The sequence below is a fragment of the Talpa europaea genome (assembly GCF_964194135.1).
Source record: "Talpa europaea genome assembly, chromosome: 7".
NCBI lineage: Eukaryota > Metazoa > Chordata > Mammalia > Eulipotyphla > Talpidae > Talpa > Talpa europaea.
The window spans coordinates 60,532,109-60,554,525 of NC_140074.1; the positions used below are offsets into that span (position 1 = coordinate 60,532,109).

General features: G+C 40.0%; 1 protein-coding gene across 1 annotated transcript in view; it reads right to left on the reverse strand.

The window, feature by feature from the left end:
* ELP1 (elongator acetyltransferase complex subunit 1) overlaps positions 1-22,417 on the reverse strand; it is a gene marked incomplete at both ends in the record, with an annotated part of 50,642 nt that overhangs the window by 7,395 nt on the left and 20,830 nt on the right. Inside the window, 20 exons of the mRNA XM_084236395.1 lie at positions 456-567; positions 1,055-1,165; positions 2,971-3,031; positions 3,402-3,464; positions 5,842-5,903; positions 8,202-8,403; positions 9,931-10,028; positions 11,486-11,609; positions 13,181-13,329; positions 13,636-13,721; positions 13,817-13,954; positions 16,106-16,185; positions 16,288-16,366; positions 17,485-17,558; positions 18,079-18,194; positions 19,017-19,122; positions 19,226-19,279; positions 20,752-20,855; positions 21,458-21,564; positions 21,948-22,130. Coding sequence (XP_084092521.1) covers positions 456-567; positions 1,055-1,165; positions 2,971-3,031; positions 3,402-3,464; positions 5,842-5,903; positions 8,202-8,403; positions 9,931-10,028; positions 11,486-11,609; positions 13,181-13,329; positions 13,636-13,721; positions 13,817-13,954; positions 16,106-16,185; positions 16,288-16,366; positions 17,485-17,558; positions 18,079-18,194; positions 19,017-19,122; positions 19,226-19,279; positions 20,752-20,855; positions 21,458-21,564; positions 21,948-22,130 — 2,109 coding nt within the window. The remainder of the gene's footprint in view (positions 1-455; positions 568-1,054; positions 1,166-2,970; positions 3,032-3,401; positions 3,465-5,841; positions 5,904-8,201; positions 8,404-9,930; positions 10,029-11,485; positions 11,610-13,180; positions 13,330-13,635; positions 13,722-13,816; positions 13,955-16,105; positions 16,186-16,287; positions 16,367-17,484; positions 17,559-18,078; positions 18,195-19,016; positions 19,123-19,225; positions 19,280-20,751; positions 20,856-21,457; positions 21,565-21,947; positions 22,131-22,417) is intronic.

Here is a 22,417-nt window from a genome sequence, read left to right on the forward strand (position 1 = left end):
AAAAGCTTTGGCATCCACTGCACCTAGCACACGCACAGTCAATATAAACTTCCGACCAACTGTTATGCTGGAAAACAATGTGATGACTTATTTTATAATGATTTCTTCTAATCCTGATTTTGAATTAAAGAAGATTAAAATAGATTTCTCTATAATCTCTTTTTAGAGCATCATATTAGTCACTTAATATTTATCAGTGAATAAAATCAGTCATTACATATAACGAGTAGCCAACATCAGTGTCTGGTGGGGAACGGGCAGAGACGCAGGCTGCAAAACTGCAGCAGAGGCCATGTCACCACCAACTGTCATCTCTCGGACACACTGGCCAACTTCTACATGGTCTTGCAGAAGTCCTCCCACTCCCGCCGCACTGTCCAGTGGAAAATCCTTCAACTTGTGGGTTATTTTTTTCATATACCCAGGGCACCATCACCATGCTGCATGATACATACGCTGATATCCTGGAGTTACTATGGGAATATTTGCCACTCATGTCACTGCCACTCATGACACTGCTCGTTTCAGAGAAGAGGTCTGATTCCTGACAATGGGGAACCTCATCATCTGAAAAAGAAGAACCAGATGCGGAATGAAAACTCCCTACTAAGGTGGGTTATGGTCAGAGGGATAAGTGGACTATAGTTAACTAGGGAATATCTAAGGATGGGTGAAACTTTTACAAAGTTGATCTTCATAAGACAATATTAAATACAATTATTATTACTGTATATAAGACACCAGTATCAAGCTTCACTTTTCCTTTTTTTTTTTAAAGCAAATGAGCCTTTGGAAATGATTTGTAAAAGACAAAATTCAGCTGTTCAGGTTGGGTGGTGGTAGGGGTAGTGGGGGGCAGATTTTCCCCCAACACACACAAACAGACATACAGAGCCTCTAAGGAGTTTCATAGAATCCTCAGGATTCCCTATGGCACAGAAATATTGCAAGAAGCACCATACACAGCTAAGATATAGTGGGTGTTACTGTTTGACCCCCTCACACTCCACCCCTACCTCTTACAAAACTCGACAGTCTTCAGGCAGACACTCACCCAGATTCTGCTGTGCTTGCTGCTTGAGCTCTCGAACTACTGATAAACGTTTTTTATGACGACTGAATACAGCTGTCTGAGAGTCCAGAAACACCATATAATTCTTCTGGGCTGGGGGTTCAGATGGAAAATAATTTGAGCATGATGTTTAAACAGGGAGAAAAAACTACAGGGGATCAGGGAAGGAGTTGGAATTTAACAAAGACAAAAAGGTTATTAAGTTTTCCAAGCAAGATTATTTTTCAAATGAGAATTAACCTATATTGTTTCAGAATGAAATAACTGAAATTCCAGATCTTAAGAGTTCATCAACATCATCCAAAAATACTTCCTATCACTGAAGTTACAAAATTGCTTGAAGAGTTAGTATGTAACCCAAGAGAGGACTGGCAAAAAGTGTCTGGTGGTGCAGGCAGTTGAGCGCCGCGATGTGAATGTCCGCAGCCTCTGCAGCGCGGGTTTGAGCCAAGCCGGCCGGCAAGGGTCCCACAGCAGCAGCAGACCTCTCCGTCTCGCCCACTGCTCCCCTCTCTAGTGTATTTCGTCAGTCTGCCTGTTCTGTTCCCTACTCTGTCTCTGTGGAATCCTCTCAACCTCCCGCATATCTGGCCTGTACCCCAGTTCTTGTATAAATAAATAAATAAATCTTTAAAAAATAAATACAGGAAGTGCTAATAAAAATAGGAGGGTAGTCATTGAAAAGCTTCCCGACATAAATATAAGGCTTGTGTAGATGAAGCAACAGCATTTTTCTAGGTTCTCACAGAGAAAATCCAAGTAAAAGCAGGTTAGCTGAATTGTTGCAGGACCAGGAAAATTACTTTTCAGTTTCCAGTTAGGGGTACCTGAAGTGAATAATTCCAAAAGCACCCTCTCACAGTTTTAATTAGGATGGAGGAGGAAGAAACACACAGGGCAAGAATGCAAACGATAATGTTGGAAAGAACAGAATTACTTACAGAGTGGACTGTGCTAAGAGGGCAGAGCTTAAAAATCAACTTCCACTACACTCCGAAAGATTTCTGTAAGTCAAACCAACATCATTTTCCACTTTGCTTGTAAAGAGTCACAGTAACCACAAAAATATGTAGTACTGGTAACATTTGTTCTCTAGGAAATAGCACCTTCATTTGCAAAAGTTCATCTTTTAATTTTCATTTTGAAAAATTTCAAACCTACATAAAAGGAGCAAAAGTATATACCCTTACCCAAGATTTACCAATTGTTAACATTTTTTTTTTTTTTTAAAGATTTATTTATTTGTACAAGAACCGGGGTGCAGGTCAGAGGTGTGGGAGGGTAAGAGAATTCACCAGAGACAGAGTGGAGAGCAGAACAGGCAGACGGACCGAAGACACTGCAGAGAGGAGCAGTGGGTGAGGCAGGAGAGATCTGCCGCACCATGGGGTTTCTTCCTGGCTGACCGGGAATGGAACCTGTTCTATTTTTGGCTTCCTCTGTTCTCTACACACACAATTATTTTTGTGAAAGATTTAACAGTAAGTTGTAGATGTGATCCTTCTCTCCTAAATACTTCATCATACATTTCTTAAGAATATGGCTATTACTAACATAACCACAATATAAATACTAAATGTAGGAAATTTATGAATAATACTATTATTTTATGTACAGCTCATATTCAAGTACTGATCAACTATTTTCAAAGATTACAAAGATTCTTAATCATATCACAGACGTGCAACATTCAAATACTTTATGTACTATCATTTAACAGTTTAGCATGTTTGAAAAACTGCTGATCAGAATTAAATATTATACCTAGTGGAGAATTAGGGTTGACTCCACATAAAACATGATTAAAGGATGTAATAAAGGGAGTGTTTGCCCACCTCCCTCTCCTCCCCATCTCTACACTTCCAAATGAAAAATGCTACCCAAAATGGAGCCCTCACCTTCTAAAACGGAAGGCTTTATATTGGTCTCTATAATATCCAGTCTATTGTACTTGTGTACCTAGAAGAAAAAACAATTATTTTAGGCAGGAAAACTTCAAGTCACTGGAGAGTCAAGCCACTTGGAAAGAACTGGACCACTTTCACAGGTGACTGGGATGCTTTCCAGAGGAGCAGGCCTCCAAAATGGCAGCCAATGAAAAGCCAACTTATTTCAGTAAAATGCAGTAATATTTCACAGATAGAGGACAAGTTCCAAATATTTTCAAGAATAAAATTTTAAATGGTTGTAAAAACACTGCTAACCTCAGGCTGAGAAGCTGCATAATTTCACTAGCCTCAGAGGACAAGGCACTTCAACTCACCTTGCCACCCTGTACTCTAACTTTGCTTAGCATGTATCACAGGGGCGATTTCTGAAGTTCTCTTACCAGTCTCAGAGCTTCTTCCCAAGCAGCTCCTTCTAACAGCAAGAGCACAGCTTCTTCATAATCCTGACAGGGGAACATCAAGGAGGATAACAAGTTAATGAAGCAAGTGTGTTAGATGCCATCTAGCAAAGCAAAATACTGCCTACAGAATGACCTCTATTTACCTTTCCAGTCTATCCCTTACAGACCCAGTTCTTAGCATCATGCCTGGCCTATGTGCTCAGCAAATATCAATACCAAAAAAAAGGAGGGGGAAGATTCTGGAAACAATCGCAAAATACATGTTAAGTACCATCTATATCCCTTAGCATTAAAAAACTATAAGAAGAGTCTGTTAGAAATGCCCATTTCTACAAAAAGAAATAAATTAACACATGGCACAATATGAATAACCTCAAAAATATTATATGACTTCTGATTTCCAGCCCAGCATGTGAAGAATTTGGAAGTCATCACTCCATCCTAACAAATAAGCTAAACAAACTGAGAATCAATTCTTAGATCCATCCAAATTTTCCAAATTGGAAAAACAGGCAAACATAGAGAATTAGAATTTGCCACCATAAAAACCCAAAAGTAGAAATCTCCAATGGAAGTAGTAATGGAGTAGGAAAAAAAAAAAATCTAAACTTTAACTAACAAATGGCTGGAGGCTCACTCTGGACAAGGCTGAAAGTTAAAATTATGTGGGCCCAGACTTAGTAAGGTTCCTACACTTTCGTAAACTTTTACCTACAGGAACTCTACCAGGTTCTCACAATAAATATCAGAGGCCAATCCATTTTTGAAATACACCCAGAGCCCTCGTTCTGAAGAAGGCCTGCTCTTAAGAAAAACTAACCAAGTCCGAACTAGGGCCTAACCAACTCCAACACCCTCTACCCTTCCTGTCCTACCTAAGGATAAAAAAGTAATAAGCAGTTCTAGAGCAACAGGTTCACTGAAAGACTTAGACCTAATCACAGGACAGTAGAATGTTTCTTGATCCTCTCACCTTAATCATAAAAACCTGTATTATGAATTTCCTTGTACCCAGTACATCATGCCAGGCCTTCAACAAAAAATTACCAGGCATAGAAACAAGACAAAAAAAAAAAAAAAAAAAAAAAAACCAGTTTGAAGAGTCAAAGCAAGCATGAAAACCAGAAGCAGATAAGGAAAGGGTGTTGGAATTATGAGACTAGAAATTTAAACTAAGTATGATTAATATGCTAAAGGCTCTAAAGGAGAAAGTAGACAACATGTAGGAACAGATGGGAAATATAAGCAGATATGGAACATCTAAGAAAGAGTCAAAAAGAAATGTTAGAAATCAAAAGCATTCTGTGAGTGAAAGAAGCCAAACTAAAGAGACCACATACCAGATGGTTCTATTTTTGTGAAATTCTAGAAAAAGGAAAACCATAGTGACAGAAAGCAGAGCAGTTGATAGTAGGGGCTAGAGGGAAAAGCCAGACTGAAAAAGGGAAGCAGGGAACTTCTAGGGGTGCTAAAATGTTCTATAGCATGACTGTAGTAGTGGTTATACACTCAAACATTTGTCAAAATTTAGCCAATTTTTAAAAACTGGTACATTTTATTGCATGTAAATTCCAAACCCAATTAAAGTATAAATTATAAATATATAAATGAATGAATCTTTACTCATGAAGAAAAAAAGATGGTGGCATCTCACACATTTAATTATTACCTTAGGTGATATATCTTAATGTTTTCTACTTAGTCACATACTTTCTTCCCAAGATCTAGTGATATCACATTTTAGTTCTCTTCTTTCACTCATCCTAATTACATGAAAGACACTGAAGCATTTTAAAAGTACAATTATGTTCTAAAAACAATGTAAAAAACACTGTCTCATCAATGGCCAAAACTCGAAAATACAGTAATGCCTACTCAACTGAGCATCTGTGTCCTGTCTGCAACCCGGGTCAGGGCAGTTTAATATTTTCATAACAAATCCTCTCATCCATTCAAATGTTGGGTACAGGTACTTATCTTTATGATTTGCTCAAAAACTGTGACCCATCAAGTTGCCTGAAGTAAAAGAGACATTGCCAACAGAGAGAATGGGAATACCAGCCTCAAAGTACCTCACTGTTTCAGAATGAGCTTTCTCACTGTTTCCACCTTGGCAAGCTAACATAAAAATTATACCTACCTTGGGATTTAATTTAATACCATCTACCAAGGTCAAAGCATTAGTACCAAGGTCAAAGCATGAGCTCTTTGGCATTCTACTTCACAGAATTTCAATTATTGAGAGCTACAGTGAATTTAGATTTCCAAGTCAAGTCAGCAAGACAGAAGACCTCCAGGGCAAATACTTCTCAGGGCTTCATAATTATCCACAGTTCCTTTCATTTTCACATTCATTAAAGTGCAACTGGGGAGTCCTTGCACTGACAGAGGGGCTTTGGGAGGGAGGAACTGCATTTACCTGGGCATACTGTTCCAGAACTGTGGCTGCCTCCTGGTGCTTCCTCTGCTCAACCAGCTTTCCTGTGAAGAAAACAAGCATTGGATCACCCTTGGCTTGCTAAGAGCAGTATTACCAAAACTCAAGTTGAAATGGTTTAAATCAAAATGGGCTCCTACAAATTGGAGACTGAGCCCTAGAGAGTGTATATTCAACTCAAACTGCTTTAAAACATTATTTTCAAAAGAGCTCCCTAAAGCTGTTCCACAGAAAAATAAAAGGTAGCATGAAAAAAGCCATTTTGGGTTCAAGTTTGTGAAGCATTGGGTAAAACAAATTTAAACCTTCTTTTGCTGAAGTGCTTCATTAGTATGTCTTTATTATTTATCAGATTATATATTTTGTGAATTTCTGTAAAGGAAATAAGAATACCATGGAGACCTATATTAAATGGGAGCTACAACCGAAATTTAGCACAAAATGTGAAAATCATGTATAGTCAAAATTAGTCACGAAAAACACTTACAAAGACCTATGTGAAAACTTTTCCAGCAGCTCTCTATTCCATTTCTCTAACAGGAAGAGACTGCTGTTCTTTGTTTGAGCACTAGATGGAGGTACTGGCTTATATGTGGGGTCATGCCCTGTCTTTAAACCCTAGCATTACTCTCAGGTCTGATGGTAGGGATACTCACAAAAAGACAGATACACAGAAGCCAGAGTTCACCACGGGGCTGGCAGATCCATGTGTCCCATCTCACACTAACTCCAAGGCATGTTATCACTTCAAAACCAGGATTCTACCTTATGTACACATTTCACTATTTAAATAGCTTCTTTGTGTTTTCTTTTTCTTTTCTTTCTTTGGCTTGTGTAAATTGTCCAAGTTAAAGGTGCACAAGAAGTGGCTCTACATTATGTAATATTTCACACAAAAAAAAATCTTTGACAATGGCCTTCCCTACTTATTTTAATCTTTTTCTCACTATCTTTTATTAATGCTCTCTCATAATGCAAGGCACAGGCAAGCTAAGAGTATAAAGAGAAGATAACATAGACAATAAGAACAGAACTAGAGAGTATAACTACCATAAGCATAAGTTTCTCAACTTGAAATAACAATGAAGGGAACTGAATAATTAAGTTTCAAAATAAGGAATTCTCAACACTTGTATAAGAGTTCAGCTTGGAGGGGCCTCCCTGCTGGTACAAGGGCTTAAGACACAGCACTATGAAGCTATTCACAGCCACTGCAGCATGAGTTTGATCCCTGGCCAGGGAAGTGACACACATGGCACAGCAGACCTCTCCTGTCTCGCCCACTACTCCCCTGAGCAGTCTATTTCAGTCAGTCTGCCTGTTCTATTGCCCACTCTGTCTCTGGTGAATCCTCTCACGCCCTGCATGACTGGCCTGCACCCCAGCTCTTGTGTGCATAAATAATAAATCTTAAAAAAAAAAAAAAAGAGTTCAGCTTGGAAATTGGTAGGGTTCACAGAAGAGAATATAGACGTAATAACCAAGAGATATCAGAAAAAAAAAAAGTGATTTTACACATTTTTATAATCCCAAGGGGAAAAAAATGGTACAAATAACTACAGAGGATATGTATTTACATTTGGAAGTTTTTCAGGACTATATTTTTCTAGAGACCATAACAATATTCGTAAGACTCTTGAAAAGGTAGGGGGAAAATATACAACAATCACTTCCTTCAGCACAGAGAGGGCCAGAGCCCCCAGTCATTTCTCCCCCCACAGTCCTTAACCTCTTCCCACTCCACTCTGGTACAGCTTCATCTCATGTTCATACCATCTCTAGACCCTGAAACATCTAAATTACTTTTCAGTCTCTATGCTTTGGCATTTTCTTTCATCTCATTTCTGACAACTGGTATTAAGGTATCCAATAACCTATCATCTATACAGCAAGGGCACCACCCTTCACCTTCTTACAGGGCATGTGGCCACCCAGCTACACTACACTAGGTATGGTCATATGATAGAAGTTTCAGTGAATGAGATGGAGTAGACGCAACAGTGTAACTTCTAGGTCATTCCTAACCTAAAGGTAAGCGTTCTCTCATGACTTTGAAAAGACAGAAAAAATCAGCATGCAAATACGCAGAAACTCCAGCAACAACTGTCTGGAAGGACATGTTGGTCTTTGTGCAAGAAGTGAACTGCCATAGTATGCCACTGCATTTTGGACTCTCAGAGCAACTTAACCTTTGCTTAAGAAAATATTCTAATTAATTTTTATTACTGAATATGAGGCTATTTTAAGGTAGGCTGCCCTAAATTTATTTTCCAAAGAAACAAAAAAAAAAAAAACCTTTTTGAAAAGGTCTCATTTTGGAGAATCTAAAAGGTGGCGTTTACCTGCAAGAGTTCTGCTGAGGCCAGCCAGCTGGTCTTTGTTTAAATTAAGTTGGGATGCCACACAGAGAGCTTGCTGCCAGCTGCCACATGCCAGAAAGGCATCAAGGGCTTTCTCATGGGCACCACAGCGAGCAAACACAAGCCCTGCGGGCTCATAGCGGTGCTCCTGCAGCAAGTGTTCCCCGTAAGCGATGCTGATATCCTGTGACAAGAGGCGTAGGGTGAGTAAGGAAAGGTGACGACCATTTCTTTAACTCTCCAATGTGAGCTGCTTCAGTCACTACACTTGAAATTCTTTTGAATTCCTTAGGAAAATCCTGTGGTTGATCAGTGAGTTCAATCATTCGTCCCTTCAAAACTGTTCTGAGGATATACGATTTATTCATTCAACTAGTAATGATCTGGTACCTACATATGCACTGTTCTGGGCATGGGAATAATACAGCAATAAAAAAATAAGGACAAGCAAACAATCCAAGCAATAACAAGTAACACCAAGTTCCAACTCTGCAGTGGTAGAAAATAGACTTACAAATACAATATAATCAACAACATGACAGCAGATAGTGGTAAAGGGACAGGGAGTGCTAAGAGAGCTATTTCAAAGGGTTATGAGGCAAATAACCCGCATAAAGAGTTAAGAGAGAGTATTTCAGGCAGGGAGCACAGAAGGTACCGTGACCATTCCGCAGCAGTGTGCACGGAATACACAAGAAAGAATAACAGGAAGATGGTATGACTGGAGCAGAGAGGACACAGACACGAACAGAAGATGCAAATAAGAGCACGGAGGCAGCCAATGGCCAAGGAGTCCACTTTTCCAGCTCAGTGTTAGCCAGGGACACAGAGAGGAAAACAAGAGAGTGCCTCCCCTTAAGGAACTCACAACCTAGTAGGGGGGGTTGGGGTGGACAAATCTATAAACCAGCAGTTTGATAAAAGTGGTCACCGAGGTAGGAATAAAGGAGCTCAGTGTTGGACACCTGCTCAGGACCAGCTTTCTGGCAGAGAGACCTAAAAGCTTTGAAGCACAAGTGGGGCTAAGGGGAGGGGAAGGTAGAGACCAGCAGAGAGAGCTGATGCTAAAGAAGCAGGCAGGGGCCATATCATAGATGGGTGCAATTTGCACACAAACTCAAAATGTGGCAATATCATGGATGAGTGGTGGTTGAAGGCATGTGCTCCACGGTCAGACAACCTGGCCCCATGTCCCAGGTTGGCCACTTCACAGCTCTAGGGCTTTAGGCAAGTTGTTTTCTCATTTATAAATTTTGTACAGCACCCTATCGGGTTGTTACCATGCATTTAGTTTATAAGGAAAGTATCTGGCATATAAGCGCAAAATTGATGCTTATTTAAACAACTAAATTAAACCTAACTTCATCCTTTTATCCTAAAATATATGGGAAAAATCTGCACTCATCAAGATAACTAGTCACGCAGCACTGAGGCTGGGCTCGAGGGCTGGGCTGAAAGCAGGAATGCCACGAGGAAGTTACCATGGTATTTCCAATGAGGAATCAGAACCGGCGACTCCTTGATTTCAGAGCTGGGTGGGCAATTTCTTCTGAACATGGAATAGCTCAGGGCCATTCTCTCAGACAAGAAGTTCAAAATGAGATTAAGTAGTTTGGAAAAAACCTTTCAGCTAAGTAGACTCAGTGTAAAGGACCCTTTCCAACTGCCACACAAAGCAAAATAGGACAACATCATTTCACACACCACATACCTTGTATTGCTGCGAGCTTGGCACATACAACTTCAGAGCTTCGTTATACAAGTTTTTATCCTTTATTAAGTTTAAGCATTCTGAGAAGTATTCAGGTCCTGCAGAATAAGATTAATATAAACATAAGCTAATGATTTTGGAGGCATAGTGGGTTTTATTTATACCAATGGTCCCTAAACAAAATCAACGGGAGCCTTTTAAAGACCCACATAATCAGAGTCTTAAGAAACTAAAATCCAGGAATTTGAATTTTAATGCACACCCTTGCAGATTTCTAGGTACGAGAAGCACACAGATCAGAGTTCCATTTAAAAAGAAGTTTTACACCATCCCTGGTAAAAGACCATGCAGCCTGGTGTGTCCTCAATCTCCGTAATGAGACTCAACAGGGGAGCTTATTAACTCTACACATGCCTGAGTCCTATCCCAGACCAGCTGAATGAATTCTCTAAGGAAGCCAGAAGCTCAGTGCTTAACAAGCACTTCTCAGTGCTCAGGAAAGAATCACAGCAGCTGAAGTCAAAGGCCCCGGCACAGGACGGAGGCAGACGGGAAGCAGAACCAGCAGCACTGCACTTCTTCCACTCCATCCCGCCGATGAAAACCGTCTCTGAGGCGCTGCCAATGACCTCGCCATCACTCCAGATAAGGCAGGTTTCCTTTCCCTCAGGTAAAGTTTACAAATGCCATGAGGAGAGTGAATTATCCACCACTTTTGATTTTCAGACACTGAAGTAAATTTAGGGGGTAAATTTTTTTTAAATATTTATTTTTATACAAGAATGGGGTATAGGCCAGAGGCGGGGGAAGGTGAGAGGATTCACCAGAAACAGAGTGGGGAACAGAACAGGCAGTCTGATGAAATACACAGCTGAGGGTAGAGCAGCGGGCGAGACAGGAGAGGTCTGCTGCACCATGTGGGATTCTCGCCGGCCGGCTGGGATCAAACCCACACTGCAGAGGCTGTGGACAGCTTCACAGTGCGGCGCTCAACCGCCTTCGCCACCAGGGAGGCCCGGGGGTCATTATTTTTAACCCAAAAAGGATCTGCATTAGTGTCTCAGCTCAGAAACGCCTTCAGTTCATTAAGTCATTTGCTTTACCCTCAGTTTTTCAGAATATATGATAAAATAAGGTGCATATACATATTGTTAAAGTTTTCAAGAGTTGAAATTAAAATCAGTTTATGTCTAAATTAACTTATTATTTTAATTTATAGCCTGCCTAACATCAAAGAAGATTTGGAACTGCCCTGGTGGCGCAGGCGGTTAAGCGCAACGCTGTGAAGCTGTCCACAGCCTCTGCAGCGCGGGGTTGATCGCAACTGGCCAGCGAGAATCCCACATGGCTTCGCAGACCTCTCCTGTCTCACCCGCTGCTCCTCCCAGCAATGTATTTCAGTCAGTCTGCCTGTTCGGTTCCCCATTCTGTCTCTGGTGAAACCTCTCACCCTCCCAGGCATCTGGCCTGTACCCTGCGCATTTATTTATATGGATGAATAAATAAATCTTTAAATAAAAAAGAAAGAAAGAAAAACACTAATCCTCACACTTACCACATTTGCTGAGGTGGCCAATGGCTTTTTCATACCGTTTCAAGTACTTGTCTATGGTGAACCTTTGATAATTACTTTCCATTTTCTTAAGTGTATTAAGAAATGGAAGATATTCTTTGGGATCCTTAAATTAAAAAAAAGCTTTATTGTTTGTGATAGTAACTTCTAAAAACAAATATATAACACTTAATTGTAGCAGTAAGCCAAAAGTTGCATAATTCAAAAATATGGACTATATTAATATATGACTAAATATTACATAGCAATCAAGTGACAAGTTTTAACTTTTAAATTTCACAGTAGCCACTTATTTCACAGGCTAATAAGGTTTCTCTGATCTAGAAGTCACTCAAGAAATGCATCCAAGTCTCTCCTGAAAATGCAAAGCACAGTTCTTGGAGCTGTTTTCATGATGTTCATTGCTCCCCATTTGCAAAGACCAAGTGTTAAGATGAAAATAAATTATAGTAAGTTGGAACAAAGCTCTGAGGCTCTGCCAACCAAGCCTTTATTGGCACTGGTCATCTCCTGCTCTGTGATATGTCCATAAGAAAAATGATTTCTTCCTAAAGAGATGTTTCTTGTTCTTAGTGCAGTTTCACCAAACAGACAGGATGATTACATGGAAAAAAAATAAGGGGAAAACCCAAGACAGCAAATAATTAAATGTTCCTGCTGCTGTAATGTGAGCGGATAATTATGGGTGAAAACATTAAATCAACAAACATTTAGTAAAAATCTTCTATGTACGACTGCAACATAACCCTTAACCTCAGGAAGCTTACAGTCTAATGCAAGAGATATGAAGTGAAAGCACATATGAAAGCCATCTAATCCAGGCCCAGGGGGTTAGGCAGGGAGGCAAGAATGGCTTACTGGTAAGATGCCACCTTGGCATCCTCCAGCCTACATGAGTGAGAATTAGCCAGGTGAATGGAGATGGTGAGAGAGCTAACGTTCAGGAGAGGCAGAAGTAATACTACCTACAAGAGAATGTGGTGGTTGGGGGTACAAAGCACTGCCTGGCCCCCTCAATAAAGAAAAGGGGATAATGTCAAGAGATGAGAAGAAAAATACCCAGACACCAGGTCATGAGAGGGTTTTTAGGCACTACTGCAGCATCTGGACTTTATCGTAGGGGCATCAAGGAACCCACGAGTGATTGCCAGAAGAATGAAGAACCAAATTTTCCTTTTTTGGAAAGATTATTCTGACAAGAGCAAACAAATGATAGAAGACAAAAAAAAATGAGGCTAAAAAAAAAGATGGAGGGAGATAAAAATACAGAAAGCTCAAATTTTTTGACTGTAGCATGTTAGAGTGGGACAATACACAAACCATTCTATTCTCCAGGTTCCTACCATCCCCTGGAAAAAGTCATGTGATAAAGAAGTAGAGTGGAATATGAATCATGTATTATATTACCTTTATAAGAGGAGAATTTGTTCACACATAAGCATGTAATCTTAAAAATAAGTAATTTCCTTTCACCGGCTATCAATCAAAACACTGTGATAAGCGCAGAACAATGAAGACAATGAGGCTTAAAATGTAGGTCCTGGAGATTCACAGCTCTGCCTCCAGGTCTGCACTCACAACGTAACACTGGACAAGACGCTCACTATGGAGGACTTCATACTGCCATGATTATATACACAAGAACCAAAAAGATGGCAAAGCAGTAACTCCACACACCTTCTGTGACTTCTCCGCCACCATGAGTACCAAATCAAAGTCATAGGTCCCAAGAGAATGATCATATAATTCATTAACATCTACCAGAAGCAGCAAATACTTCAAGGCCTCTTCAGCACTCACAGCATCAGGAACAGATGGTGCATTTCCTGTCAGTGTGTAACAGAACACAACAGAACAAAATCATTTGGGAAAAAACCTACACACCCGACAACAGAACTAAAGAAGGCAAAGTAAGAATTTTTCCCCTCAGAAATGAATGCCAGATGAATATATACCTTAACTGTTTTGTACACACTTTGCATGGCAGCACTCAAAAAAAATGGACACAAGCCCAAAAGGCCATGTCTTAAATCTGTGAGGTGGCACTGGTCTTGGTCAGAATAATCTCTAGAAGACTGGGAGACCAGTGAGTGTCAAAGCCCTGTTAAACACTCTCCACGAAGAGTCTCTACCTTGAAGTTCATGGACCTTCTGCAGCACAATTTCCAGTTCTGGGGTTGTTTTCTTCACATGAGAGGTGAGTATTGATAGGCAGTACCTGAGGTGATAGATGAAAAACACCAGAATGAAAAGGATGAACAAGTTAAAGAAGAACTATGCAGAAAAGAAGCCCAGTAACAAGAGCACACATACTTGTGAGGATTTATGTTCTCCATGGCTGCTCTCATGGCATCACAGACAAGGTCCACCTTTTTCCCTTCAGAATCTTTGGACAGCTGGACAGCATTGGTGACGAGTGGAGGGTACATGGTCTTTGTGACATCCTCCTCCCTAAGAGCAGGTGTGTATTAAAAAGTTATTAACGGGAGGCCTCCCTGGTGGCGCAGCGGTTGAGCGCTGGGTTGCGAGGCTGCCCACAGCCTCTGCAGAGCCGGTTCGATCCCGGCTGCCTGCGACGGTCCCACATAGCGCACAGACCTCTCCTGCCATGCCCGCTGCTCCCCTCAGCAGTGTTTCGTAATTCTGCCTGTTCTGTTCCCTGCTCTGGCTCTGGTGGATTCTCTCACCCTCCCCTGCTTCTGACTGTACCCAGTGCTTGTATAAATAAATAAATCTTTAAAAAAAAAAAAAAAAAGTACTAATCAGGGCCTCCCCTGGTGGCGCAGGTGGTTGAGCACAGTGCTGTGAAGCTGTCCGCAGCCTCTACAGCACCAGTTCGATCCCGGCCAGACAGTGAGAATCCCACATGGCGCGGCAGACCTCTCCTGTCTTACCCGCTGCTCCCCTCAGCAGTGTATTTCACTCAGTCTGCCTGTTCTGTTCCCTGCTCTGTCTATGGTGACATGGCTCATCTGGCCTGTACCCTGGTTCTTGTATAAATAAATAAATCTTTAAAAAAAAAGTTACTAACCAAACAACGTGTCCCAGCTATCAAGCTACTAACATACCCAAGGTGTTCTGATGAAAAACATTAAAATGGCATCTGGAAAAGTATTTCTATAAAAAATATTCATAATTGCTGGAAAATAGAGAAACTGAGAGGTGAAAAATGTCCAAAAAGAACTGTATAGCAACATTTATAGATATTTTATTCACATAGCGATAGGATGGGTACAGCCTAGGTGCCCATCAATAGGGGAAGGAATAAACAAGCTTTAGTATGTTTATACCATGGTATGCTAGTGAGCGCAGTTTATACCATGGTATGCTAGTGAGATTCACTGTGGATGAATCTCACGATAACATGGTGAGTGAAAGAAGCTTTATACACAGGAATAAATGCTGTATAATTCCACTTAGATAGAGCTGGTGAACAGGCAAAACTGATCTAGTGGAAAACTCAAAAACAGTGGGTAGCTAGGGGGTGGGGATGGGAAGGAATGCTGGGAGGAGGGAGTCCTCTTAAGAGTTCTGAACATGCTGGGCTCTCAAAACAATCAACGTGCGACTGGCTAGGGACTTGCTACATCTGCCCTTGGAAAAGGAAAAACATAAAGAGGAAAGGATAATTGAAAATCCTAATTATTTTTTTATGGATTGAAATGTCAGGTTACTTCAAGACTACCACAGTCCTTAGGCATGCTCAGATGGTGGTTCTACAGAAAGAAAGGCCAGACTCACAAACTAGTGTTCATTTATAAGAAAGGGACATAACGATCTATGTCACTTTGAATTTGTGTTACCTGGCAGAGAGACTTATTAGTTCAGAAGCTAATCTACCAAGATAATGTATTATGTTTAATTCTGTAAGGTATACAACAGTGATCTCCTACTTTGGTGTCAGTTTTCAATAAAGTTTTGAGGACAGGCCAAGACAAATGGGTTGGGGGAACTTTGGGATGAAAGAAATGCTCTCTATCTTGACAAAGACAGAGGTCTGGGATACATGGAAGTTGATATCTGTCAAAACTCACTGTGGCACACTTACGACCTGTGCGTTTCACTGAAAGTAAATCTGACCTGCACAGGGCCCTGTATACAAAGAACACTCTAGTTAATGCTATGCTTGAGTGAGTACTGATAGGTAAGCTAGACTGATGTCCACTATTACCTTGAAATGAGTCTAAAAAAGATGAATGATGGATGGGCAGATGGTAATGATAAAGCAACTATAAGAAAATATGACCTGCAGAAACTAGGTGAAGGCATAGGGTGCTCACTGGGCAATTCTCTTTTCTACATTTAAAAATTTTTCATTAAAAAGTTAAACAAAAGTTATCACAGAAAAAGGTGCCATTTGTTTCAATCTCCTAAGAAAAAGTTTTATAAGTACATTCAAAAATAAAATCCAGTAACAATTCTGACACGTCTTAGGATCTTAGTTTCTGAGTGGGAAAAGAAAAAAATCCATAAGGGGAATAAGAGTTATAGTGGTTAAGGTAATACTGAACAGTAATTTTTCTCCAACTTTAACTATTTGATTTTCTTATCTAGGAGAGAAAACTGTGAATATGATACTTATGAATTATTTAAAATACTTACTTCAATTCTGTGAAAAACAAATTGATATGATTTACAGAATCTATCTGTCTTATGAAGGTTTCCACATTTTCAAGAAACACCTACCCAAAAAAAAGAGACAAACATTTTAGTTCAAATCACACTGGTTCGTCTAAAGTAAGTGAAGGTAATTTTCTTCCATAACAAATGACTTAGAAAATCACCTTAGGGTTATGATCGTGAATCAGATTGAGATTAATTCTCAGTTTTCTCATGCACTCAAATGCTTCTTTAAACATAAGTCTGTGAAGAAATAGAGAATGAATAGGAATGGCATTTTCATAACTAACCCCTGGGCCCAGCATATACTTATAATGATAAAAACCAGTTATAATGAGATTATAACCCAAATGGATTTCTACTCCAAAAACAAAGGACAAAAAAAACCAGGTACTGGGTACACTTACATTCTTAAAAGGTGTGATTTAGTCTTCATGGCAGACTGAGGACTATCCCCAACACACACAAGAGAAAACCACCCTGGAGCTGAGGTTCATTTACTTTTTTAAAAAATAATTTTATATATATATATTTTTATATCACTGTTCATTTTTGTACAATGCATGCTTGTATGCTTTCTCCTCTCAGGAGTAGTCCCCATAGAATTTCCACCACCAATTCACCCGTGAACCATCACCATAGTCCCTTGTGCTCTTCCCTCCCCTGTTTTGATTCTTCTCCCTCCCCCTCCCTTGCAGAATGTCTGATTTATAGTTCCCTGCTAATTTTGTTCTTTTTTAAAATTTATTTATTATTATTGTTTTTTTGCCCTGATCCTTTATTTGATTCCCCTATATTCCTTCTTTTTTTCCAATATTTTTCTTTTTTCCTTCTGGCTTATTTTACTCAGTATAATCCCTTCTAGCTCCATCCATGTTGCTGTGAAGGGGATGAGTTTAGAATAAAGATCTCTCCAGTACAAAGCAAACACATTCAAACAATGGATTGGCTCCTTCACAACAGCAGCTCAGGCACTTGTGGGTCATAGTTCTCTCTGAAAATCTGCAGCAGGCTTCAGGTAAGTACACATCTGGGTAAGGACATAGACAAGAGTTTGGGCACAATTTCCCTGGGTTAAAGCCCATCTCCAGCTAAAGCCCATCTCCTTAGGATCTCCTTAGGCTAAGAGGGCCTGTTTTATATAATGAGCTTCACAATTTTTCTGCTAGGAATGTCTATTATATATAGTATTAAAATGAAAATATAGGGAAAAAAAGAACACATCTGAGAATCTGATTGAAGACATCTGCAACAATTTTTCAGACATCTCTTCAGAATTTTGTTTTAAAAAATTTTAATAAAATACATAATCTCCACACATATGTCACAACTAGGTAATTATTCATGTACATGACACTTACTTGTCCAACCACTTCCGAATCTGAGCTAAAACCAGAGCTCGATGATGAACAACTTCTAAGTTTCCTCTTGGCATCTTAAATCAAATCAATAATTTTAATTAAACAGAAAAAATAATTTATTACATTATATATTATATATTACATCATTGTTCATTTCCATACAATGTTTGATTTCTCCTCTCAGGAGAAATCCCCATAAAATTACCACCAAGACACCCACAAACCATCACCGTAGACTCTTGTGCTCTTCCCTCCCTAAAAAGAAAAAACGTAAATACCTAGGATACACAACTTTTAAGTCTTCAGAGTAATCCACAACAACTCTGGAAAATGAGCACACTTTGAGCAGAATATTTAATATTTATGTATTATTCAACATTTATTTTGACTTTCAAAAGAAGTTTCCCTTTCAGCCTTACAAGGCAACAACTGTATTAACATTCCTTTATATAAAGCTAACAAACAACTTTACAAGAAGAGGTTTATTAAAAGTTGTAGCAAATGATAAGTCTAAAATACAATCCATATGAATTCTGCTTGGCACTGACGACAGCCTAATGACAATGAGAATCATGGCGTGAAACACCAGCTTACCTGCAGAATCAGCTTGGTGTCCTGGGGCACCACGGTAACAATACGTGAACCCCTCTCCACCTTCCGCAGAGTTTCCCCTTGAGATGCGTGGCTGCTGCTCAGACTGGCCTGTAATGCTAAAGACACCACAGGCTAAGCGTCCGGAACCACTGTCATGCCAAGCTTCCCTGCCTCCACTGCAGCTGCACTGCACAGAATCCCGCGCGGAAGAGAGCAATCGACAGCCGGGCTCTGCTCTCTGTCAACCTCGAGAACGTTAACTCTTCTGATAATCTCAGCCCTGGCATTTGCCCTCTCAAACGAGCCCTGTTCCATGACCACACACAAAATTTGTCAACTGATTTGAAAAGCACAGGTAGCTTGCCTATTTCTTACCATTATCGGGATACTCTAGTCATATCAGTGTAAGAGCCCCTGCTTCCAACTTAGGAGGAAGAAAGTGGACCTTTTTGGTTGTTAATATAAGAAAAACTCACACTCATGGGGGCAGAAGGGTGAGTGGAATAGAAGGAAAAATGGAAACAATTGCCTTCCTATAAATCACAGGGTGGGGCCCTTCAGAGATACAATGGAGGGTGGCCACGGTGAGAAAAGGCTCATTAAGAAGAAGTTAAAGCACACTGCCAGCTTGGTATTTACATGGCAACTCAAAGTAAAGTACTGATCAGTTATTTAATGAAATTTTTGTTTAACTGTAGGATGTTCTGCTCAAGAAAGACACTCTTCTCTGGAAGTCTCTGCTAACTGGTGCTGAATTATTTAACTGAGATATTATTTGAAAATAGAAAATAAGAAAATGAACTCTAAAGGTTTTCCCAAATGTAGGACTCCATGATAAAAAGCCAAAGTAGGTGAAGAACTTACAAAGTCATCAAGACTTCAAGGAAGAGAGATATTAGAAGAGGGGCTATTTTCTATTTCATACACTGAAAACTTACTTTTAAATGAAGCATCTCTCAGGCAGAAACACTGGCAGGTATGGGAATGCGTCGTCAACAATAAAAACTCATCATATACCGCAAATGATGTGATATTTGAAGCAATCTGCAACAAGCAAGGGAGGTAAAGTGGAAAGTTAGCTTTGATACTTGAAGCCAACCATGATATGACCCAGCAACAAACCCAGCACCAAACCCAGCCTTGATACCTCAGTGTCATTGATGAAAAAGCGACACCTGTCAGACAGACCAAGGACACATTCCTGCAAGAAATATAAATGAAATTACAAACAATTCTAACCACACTGTTAAACTTAACTTTTCTATTATGCATTTCTATTGCCCTGTGATTTCACATCTAAGATCGTATAATCAGGACTCAGTATAGACATGTAGGATTATTTAGTCCAGTACAAAATGCAGTAGGATGCCTTTAATCCATTAGCAAGTGCTGTCATTATTCCGTCCTCTGCATATCTCAAATACGTCTCCTTCCTGACCCACACCACCTCACTCTAACAGTCACTTCTGATTTTGTCCCTTTCCAACCTATTCTCCACAGGGCAATTAGAAGGACCCTTTTAACCATGAAGTTGATCATACTATTTCACTGACTAAATATCAGCAATAATTTCCCAATCTTTGTCAAATGAGCAAATCCAGTTTTCTCTGCTCCATCACCAGCCACACTGCTTCCATTTTACTCCTTGAGTCAGCTGAGTTCTTTTTTTTTTTAAAGATTTATTTATTTTTATACAAGAACCGGGGTACAGGCCAGATGTGCGAGAGGGTGAGAAGATTCACCAGAGACAGAGCGGGGAACAGAACAGGCAGACTGACTGAAATACACTGCTGAGGGGAGCAGCAGACGAGACAGGAGAGATCTGCTTCACGATATGGGATTCTTGCCGGCCGGCCGGGATCGAACCCGCGCTACAGAGGCTGAGGACAGCCTCACAGTGCAGTGCTCAAACACCTGCGCCACCAGTGAGGCGCAGTCAGCTGAGTTCTTTCCAAACAAAGCTTGTGTACAGTTCCTCCCACTCGAACACTATCCCTTCTTTCTTGGGAATAGAACTTTCTTTTCCTCCACATCTCAATATATACGCAGCCACCTCATATAGCTTTCCAGGTTCACAAAAAGTAGGTCTCCCTATCCTCATAGCTACCATCCTCTAATTAGCCCACACACACCTCAGAATTCTCTACTATGACACCAAATTTATTTCCTTCATTCTCCTCTTACAGAGGATAATTATACATACACTGGGAGATTATAAATTCCAGAAACACAAGGATTAGCCAGCTGATAGGCTTTGTAGCCACTGTATCCTATTGCCCACCATACTTAGAGGTATCCTAATATTTGATGAATGAATGCCGTTTTTAAGATTACATTTCTCCTGTTCCCATAAGGTATTTAATAAGACTAACTTGACGGTTCTGCACAGCTGGGGATAGAAGCAGGCCAATTATACTTTTCCATTTTTGAATGTACAACCTCCAAGGAACAGAATAACTAACCACTACTTTCTGGCACTCCCTTAATCCTATTTTATAGACAGAAAAAGTTGAGGCTCAAGAAAGTGTCTTAATTTCTCCTTGTTGCCTAGGATACCTGGGTAATAGAGCCCTGGATCCACAGCTAAAGCTCACACTCTTTTTACCTAGCACAGTCATATCAGTACATGGGTTACTGCTCTTAGTGAAAAATTTCTGTCCTATGTTAATTTACCTCTCTTCCAATCATGGCCAAATCAGTCTGTGTGCATGGATAAGGAAATCGAACAGGAAAGCCAGCAGAATTCTTCCATGGTTCGATAGTCATAGATGATGGTTCTGCAGGATTGGTACATGAAGTTTGTAAAAGCTGGTCTGCTCTTTGCAAAAAACATGTCAACATCAACACTTGCCAAAACATTTAATGTGCATTTGGGATCACCTTCCAAATATATTTTGGAAACTCACTAGGTTACGGCAGCTTATTACAAAAAAATAATAGAGGTAGGATGCCACCTGCCAATTCTACCCTTTATCTCAGGATTTTGCCAGGGTAGTTGAAAGACCTAAGACTCAATGAGACATTGATAAGATGCTTATAAGTACATATTCTTTTTTTTCAAAGACTTATTTTTATTTATTTATGCATACCAGAACTGGGGTGAAGGCCAGAGGTGTGGGGGGAGGGTTCACCAGAAACAGTGGGGAACAGAATAGGCAGATCTACTGAAAAACACTGCTGAGGGGAACAGCGGGTAAGACATGAGAGGACTGCTGAGCCACATGTGGATTAGCGCCCTGGCTGGGGATTGACCTCAGGCTGTAGATATGTCAGCAAAAGACAGAGACTTAACCCCTGTGCCACCAGGGAGGCCCACATAGTCTTAAGAATTAAATATTGATATAAGTTGTAAACATTTTTCTGAAATTTTGACACTCACCCCAAAGATACTTGAGTATCTTGCCATCAACCAGTTGCAATGCTACCGACTTGTTCTTGGAATTGTAACACAGACTGATTATGATTCCATCCACTGTCACAGATGAACTGACAAAAGTTCCAAAAAATAAAAAGAGGAGAGGTCATTTTGTGAATATTTTTTCAGTGGTGACATCTTACTGATCTTGCAAACCAAAAAAAGAAACAATTTTCCTTTGGTATTAATTGCTTATTGCAATGTACATTATCTACACATAACAAAATACATAATCTACATAGTATGTATATGTCTATAATATAGATAATACAAATATTACACATACTACTCACACACAAACATATAGACACTGATAAACATTTGCTAGCCCAAGGCAAGATAACACAGTTTTTGGTCACATGACACTATTTTCCACAACACAGTGCTATGCTCATGAAAGAAGCATAACTGCATCTGTGCATTAATGTCAGGAACACAGGGGGCATTGCCATACCTAATATTGAGCTGTCCTTGCTCATCCTCCATTTCAGAAGAGGCCACAGTTAGATGGTGAATGACAGACTGTGGGCCGGACTGACTGTGGCTTACAGCCAGGAAGATATCTTCTTGGATCCAGGTGAGGAGGCCAAACTTCAAGGGGTTTACTTCTTGATCTTCACCATTCTCATAATGAATTCTGTTTTAAATATTGAAAAATATCCAAGATATGAACAAAACTTTACCATCTGAGATTTTCCTGAATGAAGCATGAGACACTTTGTATACAGAATGTTTTCCATTTATTTAAATTTAAATCTCTTATACTCTGATCTAAAGAGAACACTTCAGGAAACTGACTACACAAGATACTTACCTGTATCAGGCCCTGCACTAAGAACCCCGGAGGTTTTTCCACTGTCACCACTGACCAGCATTCAAACCAGACTCCAGGAAATATGTAGGCTCAGCAGAACAGGTCCTTTC